Source organism: Calonectris borealis, chromosome 2 (assembly GCF_964195595.1).
Source record: "Calonectris borealis chromosome 2, bCalBor7.hap1.2, whole genome shotgun sequence".
NCBI lineage: Eukaryota > Metazoa > Chordata > Aves > Procellariiformes > Procellariidae > Calonectris > Calonectris borealis.
In genome coordinates this window covers 74,961,089-74,978,386 of record NC_134313.1, presented here as the reverse complement: position 1 = coordinate 74,978,386, position 17,298 = coordinate 74,961,089, and the positions used below count along the sequence as shown (strand labels likewise).

The following is a 17,298-nucleotide window of genomic DNA, read 5'->3' as shown; positions in this document are numbered from 1 at the left end:
CCAGCTGAGGGAACGCCGAAAAAAAATGACCTGTTATCTCACAGCGGCTACAGTTGTTGCTGTGCACGGCAATGCATACCTGGAATTTGCCCTAGGGAATATACAGCAGAAGCCCCTTTAGGTTTGAGCCAACCCATTTAATTCCCAGTGTCACCTCAAAGCAGCTCTTCCTCTCCCTCAACAAATAATAAGAGTCCAGTTCCTCTGTTGCCATGAGATATTTGTGGCCACACAGAGAAATAACATCCCAACCCAAAGATCAGAAAGGCTCCCTGATACGTGTCCTGCCTGAATGACTGGGGCATGGTCTAGCATTTCATGAATTAGAGAGTTTTGAACTTACATACGCAGCAGGTGATACTGGATGTACGGCATGGAGTTGAACTTGGAAAAAATAAGCCTTTTAAAGGACCAGTGTTCGTGGAACCTGGATGGGCAGGGAAGTAAATGCTGAGCCACGTGATGGTGGTGGCAGCTTTTGAGTCAGGTGAAAACCAGTGAGAACAGAAGTCATTTGGGCAGTAGGTGTATCATGCAGTATTGAAGTCTCAGCCCAATGAAGTGAGAAACCTGGTAGAATTCTTTTTTCTGTTGTTGTTCATGGCGGAGTCATCTGTTACTATGGTAGCAAGCAATAAATAATGATATAAAGAAATTAAAATGAGTGCTGGCATTGCTGGCATGTGGTTGGAGGGTTTTATTCTTGGTCTGAGCGTCATTTGTGCAAAAGATGATGATACATTAAATTGAAAAATAGATTTTTTTTTTTTAAGTTGCCCATTAGTGACTTATGGCAGTGCTTTCCTGAACGAGGCTGACCCTGCAGGTCTTGTGTTACATAAACTAGTCTTTAAATCCTATTTGGACAGACGGACTCCAGCTACTCCAGTCTGATGCAACAGTGTCTGCAAAGGCACTTCTCGGAAGACTGAACAGTGGGCCTAGCAAGAGATTTCACAGATAAATAACAAACAGTTCTGAGTATTTTTCAGCTAGTGTGGTTGTGAATGGAGAGGAACCTGGGAGGAGAAAGGAGGAACATATCAAATGTATCCCAGGAGCATTTAGCAAGTTGCTTTTTCTAAATTGGTTTACAAATGCAAATGAACATTACACAGTGTCTGAAAGACAAGTCATTTTTATTTTGCGTAACAGTGTAAGACTGCTTGTGCTTTTGCCTGAGGGAGAAAAAGAGATTTATTTTTAAAATTGTACCAGAAGGTAAGAGTAAGCAGGACCAGCAAGCTTGCATGTCTTTTGCACATAGGTGAACTGAGTTGAAGAGGAAGAAGAAGAATGTATGTTACTACCTTCCTCCAAAACCTAGGGCTGGGCACAACAGCTATCCAGGGAGAAAGCTGTAATGACCATTTCAGATTACTGCTTCCTTTTATTCAGTGGAGCATAGTGGTAAAATAACACCACAGCAGTTCTCATCCAAGCACCTCCTATGCTGAGGTTTCCTGGAGCCACAATGTGATGCAAAACTCACCTGAATTCCTCCTTAGTTCCAGCATGGCCTTCCAGCTGCAGGCAAGAATTGGTGCGTCTTTCCTTTCAAGAAAGAAGGAACAAAATAAAGAAAGGAATCACGTCTTCCTACCATTATGCAGCATTAATTCTTCTAGTAAAGGGTTGGAAATAAACACATAAATGAAAAGGTGCAATCCTGCTTCTCTTGGGAATGCTGTGTGGACTGGCAGGGGCGTGGTATGGTATTATATATGCCTTTTCATGTTTCCTTTATGCGTATTAGATTGAATAATTGTCATTATTACTCTACACAAGTTCTTGTGCTCCTTATCACAAGGACATGTAGTTGGGGGATCATTTATCATCAATGTCACTATTATATTTGTATATAACACTTTCAGTGTTAGAAGACATCCTAAACAGAACAACAATAATAGCAAAAAAGACCAAAAAAAAAGGAAATTACAAGGCTATTGCTAAGCAATGCGACTGCTTTTAAACATTTGTGCACAAATATTAGATCTAGGTTTGGACCACTGTGCTCATCTTTCATTTCATGGTCGGTTACCTCAGTTAAAGTGAGGCTAAATTGTTGCTTTTCAGATGGATTTGTATTTTACTTACATTTTCTACTGATGCAATTACCTGCTGTTTTATGATACAAATGTGCATAAAATGGAGAGGTGCTCTGTTGGGAGGCAGTTTCTACACCTTGGATAGAGGTATGGTATATTGCGTGTGAAGAAGCTTCACTTAACTCCTTGCGTGTAAGACCTAGAGCAGACTGAAATGCAATGGATTCTGTGCCAGCCTGCAAAATTTGCACTGGTGAAATAGCACTTCATGAAATATCAGGTAGGGTACATGGTTGTCTCTGAAAAATTTTGACTTTTAATATTTCACACATGGATCTTTTTCTCTAAGTGTATTCCTTTCTGTCCACAAACAAGAGACCAAACTCTGGAGAGCTGGCAGCCTTTTAGATTTTGTGATTTAGATTTCAGCAGATTTTAGATTTCGTGAAGGTTTGTCACATTCTTGTGGGCACAGGACAGTTTGCATGTGGGGAATTCACAGACACATTACCCTATATTGGATTTCCTGCTTTACTCCTTCCAGGAGTTTACAACTTCTGCTCAAGCAGAGCCACCTGTGCTCCACGGAGATTTATTCCAAGGGAGCTCAGGTGGTACTCTCCTTGCTGCCGTCTCCTTAGGATTTCCCCAGAGATCTGAATTTTGGACTGTGCTCAAAGATTCCTGTGCATCCCTTAGCCAGACCTTCCATCCCCAGTCCCCGCTGAAACTTCCCACTCTTGTGAATGCACTGGCTGTTGGCAGATTTCACGTGGCGGGGAATTTGCCACATCTTTTCCCTGCAGATATGTGGTTCTCCAGAGATGTCTCTTGAACCTCTACAGGCTTGAACCTCAGAGCTTTTTGATAGATTAAAACTCATTCTGTTTTCAGTGAAAGCTGTCATAAAACGCCATAAAATTAAATTTCTCTGCTGCAGGGGCTGAGAGACTTCCCCAACCAGGTTGGATAATTCTTACTAGTAAGACCTAGAAAAACCTCCTCTTGGCTTTTTTTTCTTGATAGGAATGGTAGTATTTTTCCCCATGTGTGTTTTAGATATACCATCTGTGGAGAGCAGCAATGTGTTTATCATCAACAGTGAAAATACTGACCTGGAAAGGACTTTTCTTTTTTTTAAAACATATGCATTGATACGGATATAAGGAAAACAAAAACCCCACAGCTGCTCCGCCTGCAGGGCTTTTCTGAATAGCAGAATGGATCAAAGGATGTTTTTATTTCCTTGTGAAGAGGAAAAATTCATCACTTTATAAATCACAGCAAAAACAAATCAAATCAATACCAGGAGCTGTTTAATAATAATGCATTTCTTATGGCTGTCCTCAGTATAGGTCTCAGCAGTGGGTGCTGCACACAGCTAAAAAGAGTGAACTAAAACCTGTCTCTGACACCGATGTTCATTTAGCATTAAGGAATTAACTGCAGTACCAAACTGTAACATCCCAAACACTGACGTGTTTAGAATCAGAGCTAAATCTGTATTTTATAGCTTGAGTTCATCTGAACTGTGAAGTGGCATTATAAAATAAATTTTTCGTTTCTTCAGAATTCAATAACATGTTGGGTAGTTTTACTTTTTTCATCTGTTGTGTGCTGTGGCTGGGTCATTAATGCACTTTGTCCAGTTTTTCGCAATGCATCCTGAATGTCTTCTGTAGAACATTGCGATTTGAACACCTTTTTCGGTTGATGAATAAAGGAGAAGCTCTCTCTCACCTTCTGTGGAAAGTGTTGGCGTCTGTCCTGATGAATGTTACTGTAGGATGCAGTCATTTATTTTAACTCTGTTGAGAGACTTTCAAAGCCCTTATATGATCTTGTTACAAGCCAGCAAATTCGTACTGTATGTCAAAGGATGAAGGTTAGTGCTGAGATCACCAAATAACACTTACTTTCAATAGAGCTTTAAAAAATTCTGGCCTGTGAATTTTGTGATTAGAAGTAGATAATCTATTAACAAGTCAGTGCATGGCTAGGGAATAGATCCAAGTGCTTCCTAAATTGGAGAAGTGTTGGCTGGGTACAACAGTGAGCAGTAAACAGGGTATAAAAAGCTATGAGTAGTAGAGAAAAGGATTAAGAAAAAGAGAAGGTTTTGTATTACCTCACAAATAACTGAGTCATGCAGTTGCTTGGTGCAGGCATGAAGTCAATAGCAAGGGAAAAAAAACATCACAATATTTTATTGTCCGTTCTTTAGGTGTTAGGCCGCCAAGACTAAAACCAAATATATATGTATATGGGTATTTCTTTGTTTTCAGGTTTCTTTACTAACATTTCATGTCTAGACAAAGTGTGACAGAGAAAGCTATTTCTTAATTATTTAGTAGTACTTAATAATGTGAATTAATGTTTTGCTGCCACTACATTGACCCTTTCTTACACATACATTGCATTGTTCAGTATCCAAGGATACTACTGCAGTGTTTTCACTTAGTGTTACATTTTATTTTCTTTTCTTTTTTTTCAGGTTGACTTTGAACAACTCCAGGAAAACTTGTGTCAGATGGAAAGACGGTGCAAAGCATCATGGGATCACCTTAAAGCTATAGCAAAGCATGAAATGAAGCCAACTCTAAAGCAAAAAATGTCCGAGTTCCTTAAAGACTGTGCAGAAAGAATCATAATCCTGAAGATTGTTCATAGAAGAATAATTAACAGGTACAGAATTAGATTGGTGACAGCAATACCTTGATAATAAATGACTTGCTAAAATTATAAATTATGACATCATAAATATGTGTTTTATAAGTGTTTAATCCACATTCCAGCAAGTAATGTTACCAGGATGGATGTGGTGCATACTTTGTTATAGACGCCATTTAAGAAAGATCCCCACTCCAGAAAGTTTCTATATTTCTGATTAAAAGAAGCAATGATCCAGGCAATCATTAATTCCCAAGGGGCAATAACTGGGTCTTTTAACTCCTAGTACCTAAAAGCTAGCAGCTTTATGGTTAAGTTGCCATATTTTCTGTGTTTCCCTGAATACTTTTGAGGGGGGTTGGCTTACTGTCTGATAAATGAGAACAGGCTGTAGCAAAAAAATGAAGTTCTAATGACAAATTTGTCATACGCAGAAGTTGAAACAAGTCTTGTACAATGAGTTCTTCTATAGGCATCATCACTCCTATTTGCAAGGTCTATGGCTATGTGTTTTATGCCTACACATCAGAAGACAGAATTAAGATTCCTCTCCTTAGGACTTGCTCTGGGGTTTAGTTTCATCCAATGGAGTTAACAGTAGTTACAGTGCTTTGAAATGTACATATTCATGATAATTTGCAATACACCTGAGCGGTTTTTTTTCAGATTCACGAATGTAGCTTACATCATCTGAATAATTTATCTATGTTCCTGCTTATGAATGAAATTTTGAGAGATTTTCCAATTTCTGAATGATTTCCAAATTGCTGTGGTCAAAATTAGGATCTGGATTCCAAATGATCCCAAATTTGTGGATATACACTTGAGAAGCTGATTCAGCTCTTCTTTTGTTTTCATAATGACTTGGTTTTCATGCCATAAGTAAGCAGAAATCCGAATTGCAGTGGAAGTGAATTCACCAGTTTCCTGTTGTGTTTATCACACGCATTGTACAAATAAGAAAAATATTAACTTTTTCCTATTATGTCCTGCAACTACTACTATAGTTCTCCATGTACTTGCATCTTTCTAGGATTGGGAAGACCTTTTATCATCAGGGATGTAGATGCAGTTAAAAGGAATTCCCATACATTTTTAAATATTCAGTGAACTATTGTAAATCATGCAATATAGAAGCAATAGTAAAAGTTGCAAATAGTGCAGAAGCTCTGAATGCCACAGAAGCAGTAAAACTGTGAATTGAGAGTATCCCAAACTAAAGTACTTGGTAGATAATATTATTTTATGGTCAGTTTTGTGAACCAGAAATTCTTTCCTTCTTGTGTTTGCTAGCCTGTAAATCTGCATTCTTCTTGTCTAGACTTTCCCCAACATCCTAACAGCCTCTTTGAAGTTGCTTAATACAAATAAATAGAATTGAAACTTAATAAATATTTTTTCTATAACTGAAATGGAATTGGTCATTCACATAACAAATTAGTCATATAAAGTAGATGGAGTTCCATAAACATCTTATCTCCTGGATCAGCCTGGGAAAGTAGACTGGGATGAAGTTATCATAGACTAGACTTTCATGGTTTTAATTATAAAACATGCCAGTGTTATGCAAAGCATCCGTGAAAATTCTGTAGCACAAAAGAAATTATGGGAGCTAATAAAGTAATAAATGGATTCACTGAAATGTGTTTTTTTTCCCCAGAAACCATCAATAAGGGTTTTTTCCCATTGCATTTATGAACTCACTGTTTTGCAGGTTTCACTCATTTTTGTTATTTATGGGCCATCCTCCCTATGCAATACGTGAAGTCAACATCAATAAGTTCTGCAAAATTATTAGCGAATTTGCTCTGGAATACCGCACCACCAGGGAACGAGTTTTGCAGCAAAAACAGAAACGAGCTAACCACAGGGAAAGAAACAAGACCAGAGGGAAAATGATAACAGATGTAAGTGGCAAAATGTATCTCCCACAGCATGGATTTTTAAAACTTTCTTTCACTGAACGTTGTATATGAAGTGTTGTTACTCTTTATTTTTATTCTTAAAGGTTCTTCTACTGTAAGTAATGAACTCTGTTCTCTCAGAAGACAAAACTTTCAATCCTTGACTGTGTATATTTTCTGTTTCATACCAATTTATAGAATGAGAACAAACTGAAATTAAGCATCCAAAAAGAGCATCTCTGTGTGTTGCACAGACAGTGCCCAAAATATCTAGAAGACACCAGGAGCTGTGTGTACCTGATCAGCCAAGAATATGAAAAAGGAAAAAAACCTAGAAATTAGGCTCCTAATTGAGGACATGATTTAAATGATGAACCATTGTAGCCATTAAGTGGTTACCAAATTTAAATGGATTTTTTTCCTCCATCTTTGAATATTCTAATACAGTCTTTAATCTTAGTATTTTATCTATTTTTTGTGTGCTGCACACACGCAGCAATTTTCTTCTTAACTTTAAATTACAGAACAGCCAATTTTATGGGAACAGACTACTTCGGGGTTCTGAAAGAACGGACAAACTTACGTTCGCAGTAGATGTTACCCTGCAAACTTTTTGACTGTATGATTGCATACTGATAGAACAAATTAAAATAAGATTAGTTTTCTCAGCATAGTAAGCTTTAAAATCCCCTTGATTTTTTTAATCTTTTTTTTTTAAATTGATGTAGTTTGACTCAATCCAAATAATGTTTTAAGAAGTGCCAGTACTTAATAAAAGTTTCCAGCTGTCTCAAAATCCAAATCTGGAGTCTCGATTAGATGTGAGTGGTTCATTGCATATGAAGCTACCCCTGCCTTTGGCATGAAAAGCCCTAAGCTGATTACAGTTTTATGGCTTAGGCAACATGGGTCAAAATATATATATGTATTGAGACTGATAGCAATTGAGATTGTATTTAAGTCATTGACTCACGATCATTTGTAGATCTTTCCTGGCAATATCCTCTTTAGATTTGGAAATCTGCCCCATCTAGAGAAAATTCTAAACCTGTATTATTATCTCAAAAGATTATCCTTTTGGTCTAGCCTCAGGTTAAGGAAGAGGCTCTGATTTTATGCGAAGGGTATAATATAGTCATACAAATTTTCAAAACTACCACTGGGGAACTGAGATCTCTTTCTTCAATTGCTTCTCGGTTTTCCTACCGTATTCTAGAGGAGCTAAAAGATAGCATTAACCAAAGAGATTAGTAAATTAAAATGTTCATTTCCTCAGGTAGCTTCACTACTTTTTACTAGTTTAAACAATACTGAGACGTGAAGGAGTTACTGTTTTCCTACTGTATGAGGTAGTGTTTCTGTATTATCTGTCCAGAATCATAGAATCGTAGAATAGTTTGAGTTGGAAGGGACCTTTAAAGGTCATCTAGTCCAACACCCCTGCCATGGGCAGGGACATCCTCACAAGATCAGGTTGATCAGAGCCCCGTCCAACCTGACCTGGAATGTTTCCAGGGATGGGGCATCTACCACCTCTCTGGGCAACCTCTGCCAGTGTTTCACCACCCACATTGTAAAAAATGTCTTCCTTATATCTAGTCTAAATCTACCCTCTTTTGTTTAAAACCATTCCCCCTTGTCCTGTCGCAACAGGCCCTGCTAAAAAGTTTGTCCCCATCTTTCTTAGAAGCTCTCTTTAAGGGGGAGCTGTAATAAGGTCTCCCCGAAGCCTTCTCTTCTCCAGGCTGAAGAACCCCAACTCTCTCAGCCTTTCTTCATAGGAGAGGCGTTCCACCCCCCTGATCATTTTTGTGGCCCTCCTCTGGACCCATTCCAACAGGTCCATGTCTTTCTTGTGCTGAGGGCTCCGGAGCTGGACGCAGTACTCCAGGTGGGGTCTCACAAGAGCAGAGTAGAGGGGCGGAATCACCTCCCTCAACCTGCTGGCCACGCTGCTTTTGATGCAGCCCAGGATACGGTTGGCCTTCTGGGCTGCGAGCGCACATTGCTGGCTCACATCCAGCTTTTCGTCCATCAGTACCCCAAGTCCTTCTCGGCAGGGCTGCTCTCAATCCCTTCATCCCCCCAGCCTGTATTGATGTCGGGGTTGCCCCAACCCAGGTGTAGGACCTTGCTCTTGGCCTTGTTGAACCTCATGAGGTTCACACGGGCCCACTTCTCAAGCTTGTCCAGGTCCCTCTGGATGGCATCCCGTCCCTCAGGTGTGTCAACCACACCACTCAGCTTGGTGTCATCTGCAAACTTGCTGAGGGTGCACTCGATCCCACTGCCTGTGTCATTGATGAAGTTATTAATCAGTACCGGTCCCAATACGGACCCCTGCGGGACACCACTCATCACCGACCTCCATCTGGACATTGAGCTGTTGACCACTACCCTCTGGATGCATCCATCCAACCAATTCCTCACCCACCGGACAGTCCACCCATCAAATCCATACCTCTCCACTTTAGGGAGAAGGATGTTGTGGGGGACCATGTCAAAGGCCTTACAGAGGTCCAGATAGATGACATCAGTAGCCCTTCCCATGTCCACTGATGTAGTCACTCCATCGTAGAAGGCCACTAGGTTGGTCAGGCAGGACTTGCCCTTGGTGAAGCCATGCTGGTTGTCTCAAATCACCTCCCTGTCCTCCATGTGCCTTAGCATAGCTTCCAGGAGGAAGAACTGGCTGTGGCAGGACAGAAAGCTTCTCTACGTCCTGTTCCTGCAGGAAACATGAGGGGAGAAGGAAATCTGATCACTGGCAGCTGGGTTCAGGAAGCAGAGAGAAGGGACACTTTCAAACCAGAAAAAGGCTCAGGGTTGACAGCTAGTCAGTGAGAAGCAGAGCCAGGGATGATGGCCGTTTTCTGAAAATGTAGGAGGCATCTAGGCCTTTCCCAGAAAAATGTGTTATTGGAAGACCAAGTCTTGTTCAGCTGAAGATAGTGTTGAGATTTGACAAGAATAAAATGCCACCTGACAGCTAGTATTCCACCTAAAAATATCTTGCAAGTCCCCAGAAAGGGAGTATTTTTTGCTTATCACTAATTTACAATTATACAATGGTCCTATTAGCTTAAAAACAAAAAGCCTGCTGGAGTAAAAAAACATTGTTTAAAACTCTCCTTATAGAGATGTTCTTTAAGGGAGTTATTCATGTGGCCATATGGTTATTTCAGGACTTACTAAATCTCTTTAACTGTAGCCCAGTAATATGGCCTCGTTTACCGTTCATTTGATTGCAGTACATGGTAAAACAGAATTAAAGTTGCATCAGACTATTTGTCACAGCTTCCTTTGACAACTTCAAAGTCAGATCTACCTCAAAACAAGTTTCCAAGTCAGCAGGATGGAAGATATTTATGTGTGAAGAATGACGAAAAAGGGGAGTTTTATTGTAGTCTTGAGTTGGCTGTGGTTTGTATCTGGTCTTAATTTTCTTAGTGTTTTATATTTGAAGGCACTGGAAAGGGAAGATATATCAGTAATGCATCGACAGTATGTTCAACTAGTTACAAAACACTGATAGAAGAAAGTTTAGATCTTGACATTGGAAAGAAACTCTTTGTAGAAAGTAATTCTAGTAAGAAGTAGTCATGTGGAATTTTAATTTCTGCCTTTGGTGACCTAGAAGGATTATGCGGTTATTTGATATTCACCTCCCTGTCCTTTTGAAAGTTTCCTCAGGATCTAATTTTTATCACCTTACAGTACATTGCTTTTAGGCAAAAGAAGAGGGATTTTAGCAAAAATGGGAAAGGAATAAGGCAGAACCATCCCTGTTCTTAACAAGAAGGCACGTATCTCTTAAACCTCGGTCCCCCGGAGACTTGGAAGGCAGAGGGGTGCTGGCTCTTTGCGTGGAGAACTTGCATCAGCTTCAGCAACTGCTCACATGGAGTAGGGCTGAGAAACACAATGGAGAATATTTCCAGTCTTTCTTTCAGCCTTTTACTACAGAGATCTTTATGTTTATGTGTTCTTTAATAGCTGAAGTGGACTGCGTCCTGTCAGTTTAAAATTTGGGGAATGTTGTCTGCAAGAGAGAGAAAGATGGAGGGGGGAGTAAGGAAAAAAAAAGAGAACAGTGAGTTGCCACCATTTCAGAGGGAAAATTGCCTGGTCTCTGTAACCTTGTATCTGGCTTTAGCCAATGATAGCACTCACTTCGGACACACTAAAAATAACAAGCAAGCAAAATAGGGAAGAAATGCAATCATAGATACAAGTCTGAGCTTTTTAATGATTTTTAATAATAGTAGGTAATATAAGCATCTGTCTCCCAGATTTATGAAGCTCTGCTTTTTACGATACTTAAGAGTTTCAATTCCAAAATTGCTATGTAATAGAAATAATATTTTGAAACGACAAATCCACCACATAGAAACGCTAGCCTAAAGGAAGAATGGGAGGGAGGGAGAAAAGGAGGGAGGGGAGATCTCAGATTGCCTGCAACATCCAATATTGGATGACAGAAGAATCAAGCAGCTTTTTTTCCTTAAAATTAACATCTTGTGCTTGCAAGAGGTATTCAGTATAGCAATATTCTTTCAGTGCTTTTTGGTAATGTTACATGTTAAAAATTTCCTAATTTATTAATATTTCTCAGTGTATTTATAATGATGAAATGAAGAAGGAAATAAAAGGCAGAACGTACACGCCTGGGTGAGAGCAGATTCCCTTGTGAAACAAAAGTTTGATTTATTTGTTTTGTTACTTTGGCTCCTGTTGTCAGTATTTTGCTGGGGGCAAATGGCTCCAGACATGGAAACATGATGGGGATGGTGGACTGCTCCTCCTGTGCACTGGAGTAGCTTTGGGTGTAGAAGGACAGCAGTTCTAGGGGTGAGCCCTAGAGAAATGGTAATGCCCTGGATACTGGAGATGAGCAAAGTCAAACAGAGGGGAGTACGTTGCCCTTAAAGTAAGTCCACAGCAAATCACTTTTAGCTAGATTAAATGGGCAGGAAGGCCAGCAGCTGGGACTTTCCCTGTAAAAATCTAGCTTGATATAAAGTTTGGAGCACACTCTTTGTAATGTGTGTACTCTGCTGTTTCACCTTTCCCTGAGTGCCTTTTGCATATTGTTTAGCTTAATTTGCTCTCCTCCTGCCTTTTATTTGTTAGATAAACGTACACATGGCTTAGAATACAAGTATGTTCTTGCTTCCCTTTCTTCTCCTTTCTGTTTCTTATTCATGCCAAAAAGTGAACAGTGGCCTTCTTCAGAAGAATTGCTTTACGGTATGACTCCCTGCCCCCCCAGGGAATGGAAAAAACCAAATGGATCTTTTTAATGTAAAGGGAACATACCTGCCGAGGTCCCTCTGCAAAAGATCTGCCTGTGTTTCTGTCAGTGCCCCTGTGTCCAAAGAAAAATAAGCATCTCACTCTTTGAATAAAACATACCCTTAAAAAGTAATGTTAATGTGCTGCTCAGCACTCTCACAGCTAATCTTCTTATGGAGATTGTGCTGAAACTAAGCTGAGGGCCAAAGTAAATGAGGCTTTCATTTTTAATGATGAATGTTTCTGGAACAGAATGTATCAATCCCAGACAGAAATCATAGCTGAGATGGAGATAAGGTCAAAAATATGTATTAGTAACACTAGGGAGGGGAATAGAATTGGTGGAATGCTTCTTCTAGAAAACAAAACAAAACCCACACATAAAAAAATGCATCGAATTTCTGGGCTATGTTTGCACTTTATAAGCAATCAAACTGAAAAATATGGAAAGAAGGAGCCGAGATACTTGAGAAACTGTGTTTTACTTTGGGAACCTTCTGTGTGGGGCATCTTACAACCCGATGAAGAATTCCCCAGGTATTTGGGAACAGAGCTCTAAATAGTTTGCTAATTCCCTGTAAATCCCCAATATAAGAACACTCCATATGCCACAATATTTTGATATGCCCATTGCATTTAATGTAGTGTAACTATCAAGATAGTTTTACACGCCTGCTGTCACAGAGGGTGAAAGCCCTGAATGACAAAGGATCTCTCTAATTTCCAGGATCTGATATCGGGCAGCTACTGAAGAACTTTGAGCATTTATTCAAAGACTACTCAGCATTTCATTTGAGTGCTCTGTTAAATTGGAAGTTGAAAAGCTCCAGCTTAAAAAAGGAATTAAAACAAGCACTTAAGTGTAGAGAAAAGGAATTGCCAAGAAGCCGACCTCTGCACTGGGAGAAAGAGCAGCCAGGACCTCCCTGTGCTGAACAGAGCTGGAAAAAGGAGAGGGAGTCCTTCCTAGTGCTCTCAATTTCCACAGGGCAAAAAGTGGGCAAGCAACCGCCTGACTCAAGGGAGAGAAATAGGATGGGTTAGGGGTAGTTTCAGTTCATAATTTCTCTAAGAAGAATCAGGAAATTTTTATATACCCTACTGACAGTGACAGTCTGTTCTACGTACAAGTGACTAAAAAGACATAAGCAAGCTGATTGTGTAAGGCATGAATTCCTTATACGCTTTGTATTTTTATGTCCTCCTATAATTGCATAAACAGTACCATGGTTACCTCTCACTCTGTTGTGGTTTGACCATACTGTCTTTCCTAAATCTTGCTGTTTGTCCTTCTCCACCCTGTCCTTTGTTTCCGGTGACAGACTGATGAAGAAGAGGATGCTGAGGTATGGTTCTCTGAAAGAGCATGTCATTCCCATGTCCCCCGTGTGCTGTGACATCTAATTTCTAACTCAGATAGTATGGACTGCTCAACTCCATCTGCTCCACTGGAACTATGAACCATGACATTTTTCTCATAGCTTTTTGGCTCAATCATAAGAATGCATTTTTACAGTCAGCTTTAACCATATGCATACCTGTTCTCTTGAATAAGGATATCCTGATCTGAGGCGTTAACAATTTTAAGTTTCCTCATTTCTTTTCCTTAATATCTGTTTTCTAAACTGCAAAGTATCCCCACTACCCAAAACATCAGTGATCCGGATGTTACGGGGATCATCAGTTACCTTGGGCTACAGATTATCGTGATAATTTCATACTCATTATTAAGCTGTGTAAATCCAAGTGGTATTATTTTATAAAGTGTTCAAAAGCATCAGGATATAGGGATGCAAAGGAAATTGTAATGGTTCTCTTTGCTGTATGAATTGCGAATTACATACTTCAGTCACCACAGAGGTAAGCCATGGAGTAGTTCATGTATTTATCATGAAGTGCTCCTGAAGGTGGTGCTGAAAATGACTAAAGGAGTGAATAAATAATTTAAGAACTCTAATGTGCTAGCTATATTCATAATAAAACAATTTATTGTTTTGAGGAGCATCTATTGTGCAATGCATTTTTTGTTCAGCATTAGAGCTTTCTTCAATTTGCTGAACATAATCAATGTGGCTTAAGGCTCACTGTGTCATAATGGCAGTCATTTGCTCAAGAGGCTGGGGTTTGGGCATTAATCTATGGCAACATCTGAAAATTAAGGAAGCGAAATAAAACTTCTGGCTATAGAGTTTCTCCCCCAGTGATTATTTGTGCTGTACAGCTTGGGGCACAGAAAGAAAATTACAGGAATTAGCCTTTTTATGCCAACATTTAACTAACCATAACTAACAGTTATGTGAAGACTTTATCCTTTGTTTTTTTTCTGAGATGGTATTGATCAGCTTTACAATCCACTGTATATAAGAGAGTATTCTTAATGCAAAAATGGCATGCACTTTCATAGAAGTTTCTCTCTAATATTTTTCTGTCTTTTAATTTCACATGTGATACTTCAGCACTTGCACACTTTCCACATCAAAATGTTGCAAGCTAATATTTTAACAAGAAAACAAACTTCTCACTATCAAAAATAAATCTCACAGTGGTACATTTAGTTTAGTGCCTTGTAGGAATTATTGTTTTGCTACTCAGTTAACTTGCTATCCTACCCCGAAAAGTCATTATGTTAAAATAGAATAATCCTGTCATTGATTTCCAGATTAAATATTTTCAGTTTGCAGTCTTGACAGCCCCGGGGCCTCAATCAAAGCTCTGAAAGTAGGCCCAGTCTTTTCTTCCAATTTACCGTTCTCTGACAGAAAGGCTCTGCAGGTTTGCATCCCTTTAACTGACCGGCTCGATACCGTCAAGTGAATAATTAATGTTGTTTATTATGCAAAGGAAGAAGAGAATGCAGCACACCTTCTTTCACCTGTGCTGAATTGGTAGGAACGAGAAAGATTAAAAGGAAAAAGAAAACATATTTCAGTTTCTGATGCTGGACTGATATGGCTGAAAATCCCGAGGGGTATTATTATCTGTTGGTGCCTGTTTGCTGTTGACAGAGCCTGTCTTTTCTGCAGCCAGGACTGTATTTTAAATGTGCTTCAGCTTTTCTGTAGGCAAGAGCAATGCAGCGAATACCAACATCACAGCCCTTTGTAGGCAGAGGCTGGGAAGGGAGAGCAGCCCAGCAATGCAAGCTCTTCTCCTTAGAAAGTACCCATTTCTGCTGTTTTCATCCATTTCTAGATGGCTTTTTTCAGTAACTGGTGGAGCTGCTGCATCCACGTGCTGTGCGAGCCCAGCTAATGTAGCCTCTGTTGTTAACGTAGTCGTGGAGACAGGGAAATCACGGGGGGGGCGGGGAAGCAGAGGGCAGATTCCTAAATCTCTTGTAAGGTTTTGTTTGTTCTTCTAACTGCTGACTGCAATTTTTGTGTTTTGGCCATGAAATAATTTAGCTGGGTGTTTTGGGACCGGGGATTTTTTCAACGTTACTCGTAATGTATTTTAAAGTTACTTGTAGGTATTTGTGTTTTAGACCAGTTTGAGAGTTTTCGGTGCAGCAATGCAGAGAGGCAAGAGGGAAAAGTCTCTCTTCCTACACTATTCTCCCAGTTTTGCCTTGTTACTGAAAGGTGATGGTACAGAAAAAAGCAGTTTCTTATATGTGTCGAGTCTCGTGCTGTCTTCCTCAGTGTCATACCTGACCCCAGATCGGGCCCAGCCTGGGTCGAAGGTTTCAAAGCAAGCTTTATACCTTATACTCTCAGACAGAAGGTCAAAATTATAAGGCTTGAGCTAATGCATCTGGTTTTCCTCTGATTTTGTCTGCTGCTCCCTGCTGTCACCCTGTTTCCAGTTTATTTCTGCTCAGGGTGCATGCTCTGGGAGAGGAACAACTGTTGCCTGGCTCTTTTGGGAATATCTGCACTCCAAACCAGCCCAGCAAGAGGACGCTTCTCTCCTTGCAATTAGCGGTCGAGACTCTGGCCTATTCTCTGTACTGTTTTCTGTTAAAACAACAAATCCATTTTCTTCCCGCAGTCTGGCAAGTTCTCCAGCAGCTCGCCCCCCTGCCAGAGCCAGCCCCAGGGGCTGCAGTATGCCGAGGACGCTGCAGAGCACGAGAACATGAAGGCCGTGCTGAAGACCTCCTCTGTCAGCGGGGAAAGCACCACGGCGCTCGGGGTCCGCACTCGAAGCCGGGCCAGCCGAGGTAAGTGCCAGCAGTTTCCTTTTGGCCACGTTTCTCATGGTGTGGTAGCCTCACGGTGGCCCAAACGCGGGTCGTGGCCCCCTTGCATAGCGCTTGCGGCAGAAAGGGTTGAAGGGGAAGGAGAAGACGCTGGTGGTGTTTCCACACTGGAGGTGGTGATTGGGGGCACGGGGATGTAGGAGAATTTGCGTGAAGTTTTAACAGATGGATCACAGCCAAAGTGCCTGGGGGCGTTAGGAGCACAAGGCTGCAGAAATTCACACCTCTTCCCCCACCCCCGTGAACATGGCTGCCCACTAACACCCCAATTTTTATTCGTGTTCTCATCATGAAGGCAAAATGGGGGATCCGTGGTATGGTTTTCTTTTTGTTTTCAACAGAAGCAAGTAGAAAGTAGCAATTCAAATTGAAGTGAAAGGGCCTTGCAGCATTTTAGGAATGACTGGGGAGAGGAAAAGGAGTAGGAAAAAGATGGTGAATCTTCTAACCACCTCCCTGCTAAACTGCAAAGCTAGTGGATTAAGTGCAGCCTAGGAGCATAAAAGGCTGCTGTGGACAGCCCTGCATCTCCTTGCTGTCCTGACAGATACCTCTTTCTCTGAGGTCCACGGCGCTCTGCTGTTTGCAAATGTCAGCACGGGTGATTTCTGAAAGCTGACAGGGAGGAAATGAAAACCTGACCCAATCCGCCGATTCCAACACCTGATACTCTGACAGAAGAGCTTACTGGTACAACCACTCTTGGCAATGAGATAGCCTTGTTTTTTGTCCAAGACATGATTCACTGGTACACCTCGTCATTTAAGCAGCCACTAAACCACTTCCTTTATGCTAAATCATTTTACAGACACTGGGTTCACCAGTTTCTTCTCTTTCGTCTTCCCCTCGCCCCCTTCCCATACATGTGATACCTGGAAGATCGTTTTGGAGTAAAGGTGATGCACCAAAATTCAAGTCTTCAGTTTTCTGTTCTGGTATTTCTTTTCCCTCACATCTGGGTATCATCTTACACATTCTTGATTCTTTTTTGATACCATTGATAGCACGTCCAGAGCATCCACCACTAAGTCTGTGTGCGTGTAGTTTATTAAGGCTTGAAACCATGATCCTGTCTAATTTAGAGGTTTCACAGCCCCAATTTAAGAAGCAAGTCAACTAGCTAAAGTACAAAGATGAAATACTTCAAGCTGCACTGCAACAAGCTGAAGAGCTGACGTAA

General features: G+C 40.6%; 1 protein-coding gene across 3 annotated transcripts in view; it reads left to right on the top strand.

The window, feature by feature from the left end:
* The window catches only part of FHOD3 (formin homology 2 domain containing 3), a 407,490-nt gene that overhangs the window by 371,423 nt on the left and 18,769 nt on the right, over window positions 1–17,298 (top strand). For all 3 annotated transcript variants that reach the window (XM_075142372.1, XM_075142371.1, XM_075142373.1), the window contains 3 exons: window positions 4,543–4,733; window positions 6,433–6,625; window positions 15,908–16,079. In XM_075142372.1, the coding sequence (XP_074998473.1) occupies window positions 4,543–4,733; window positions 6,433–6,625; window positions 15,908–16,079 (556 nt within the window). The remainder of the gene's footprint in view (window positions 1–4,542; window positions 4,734–6,432; window positions 6,626–15,907; window positions 16,080–17,298) is intronic.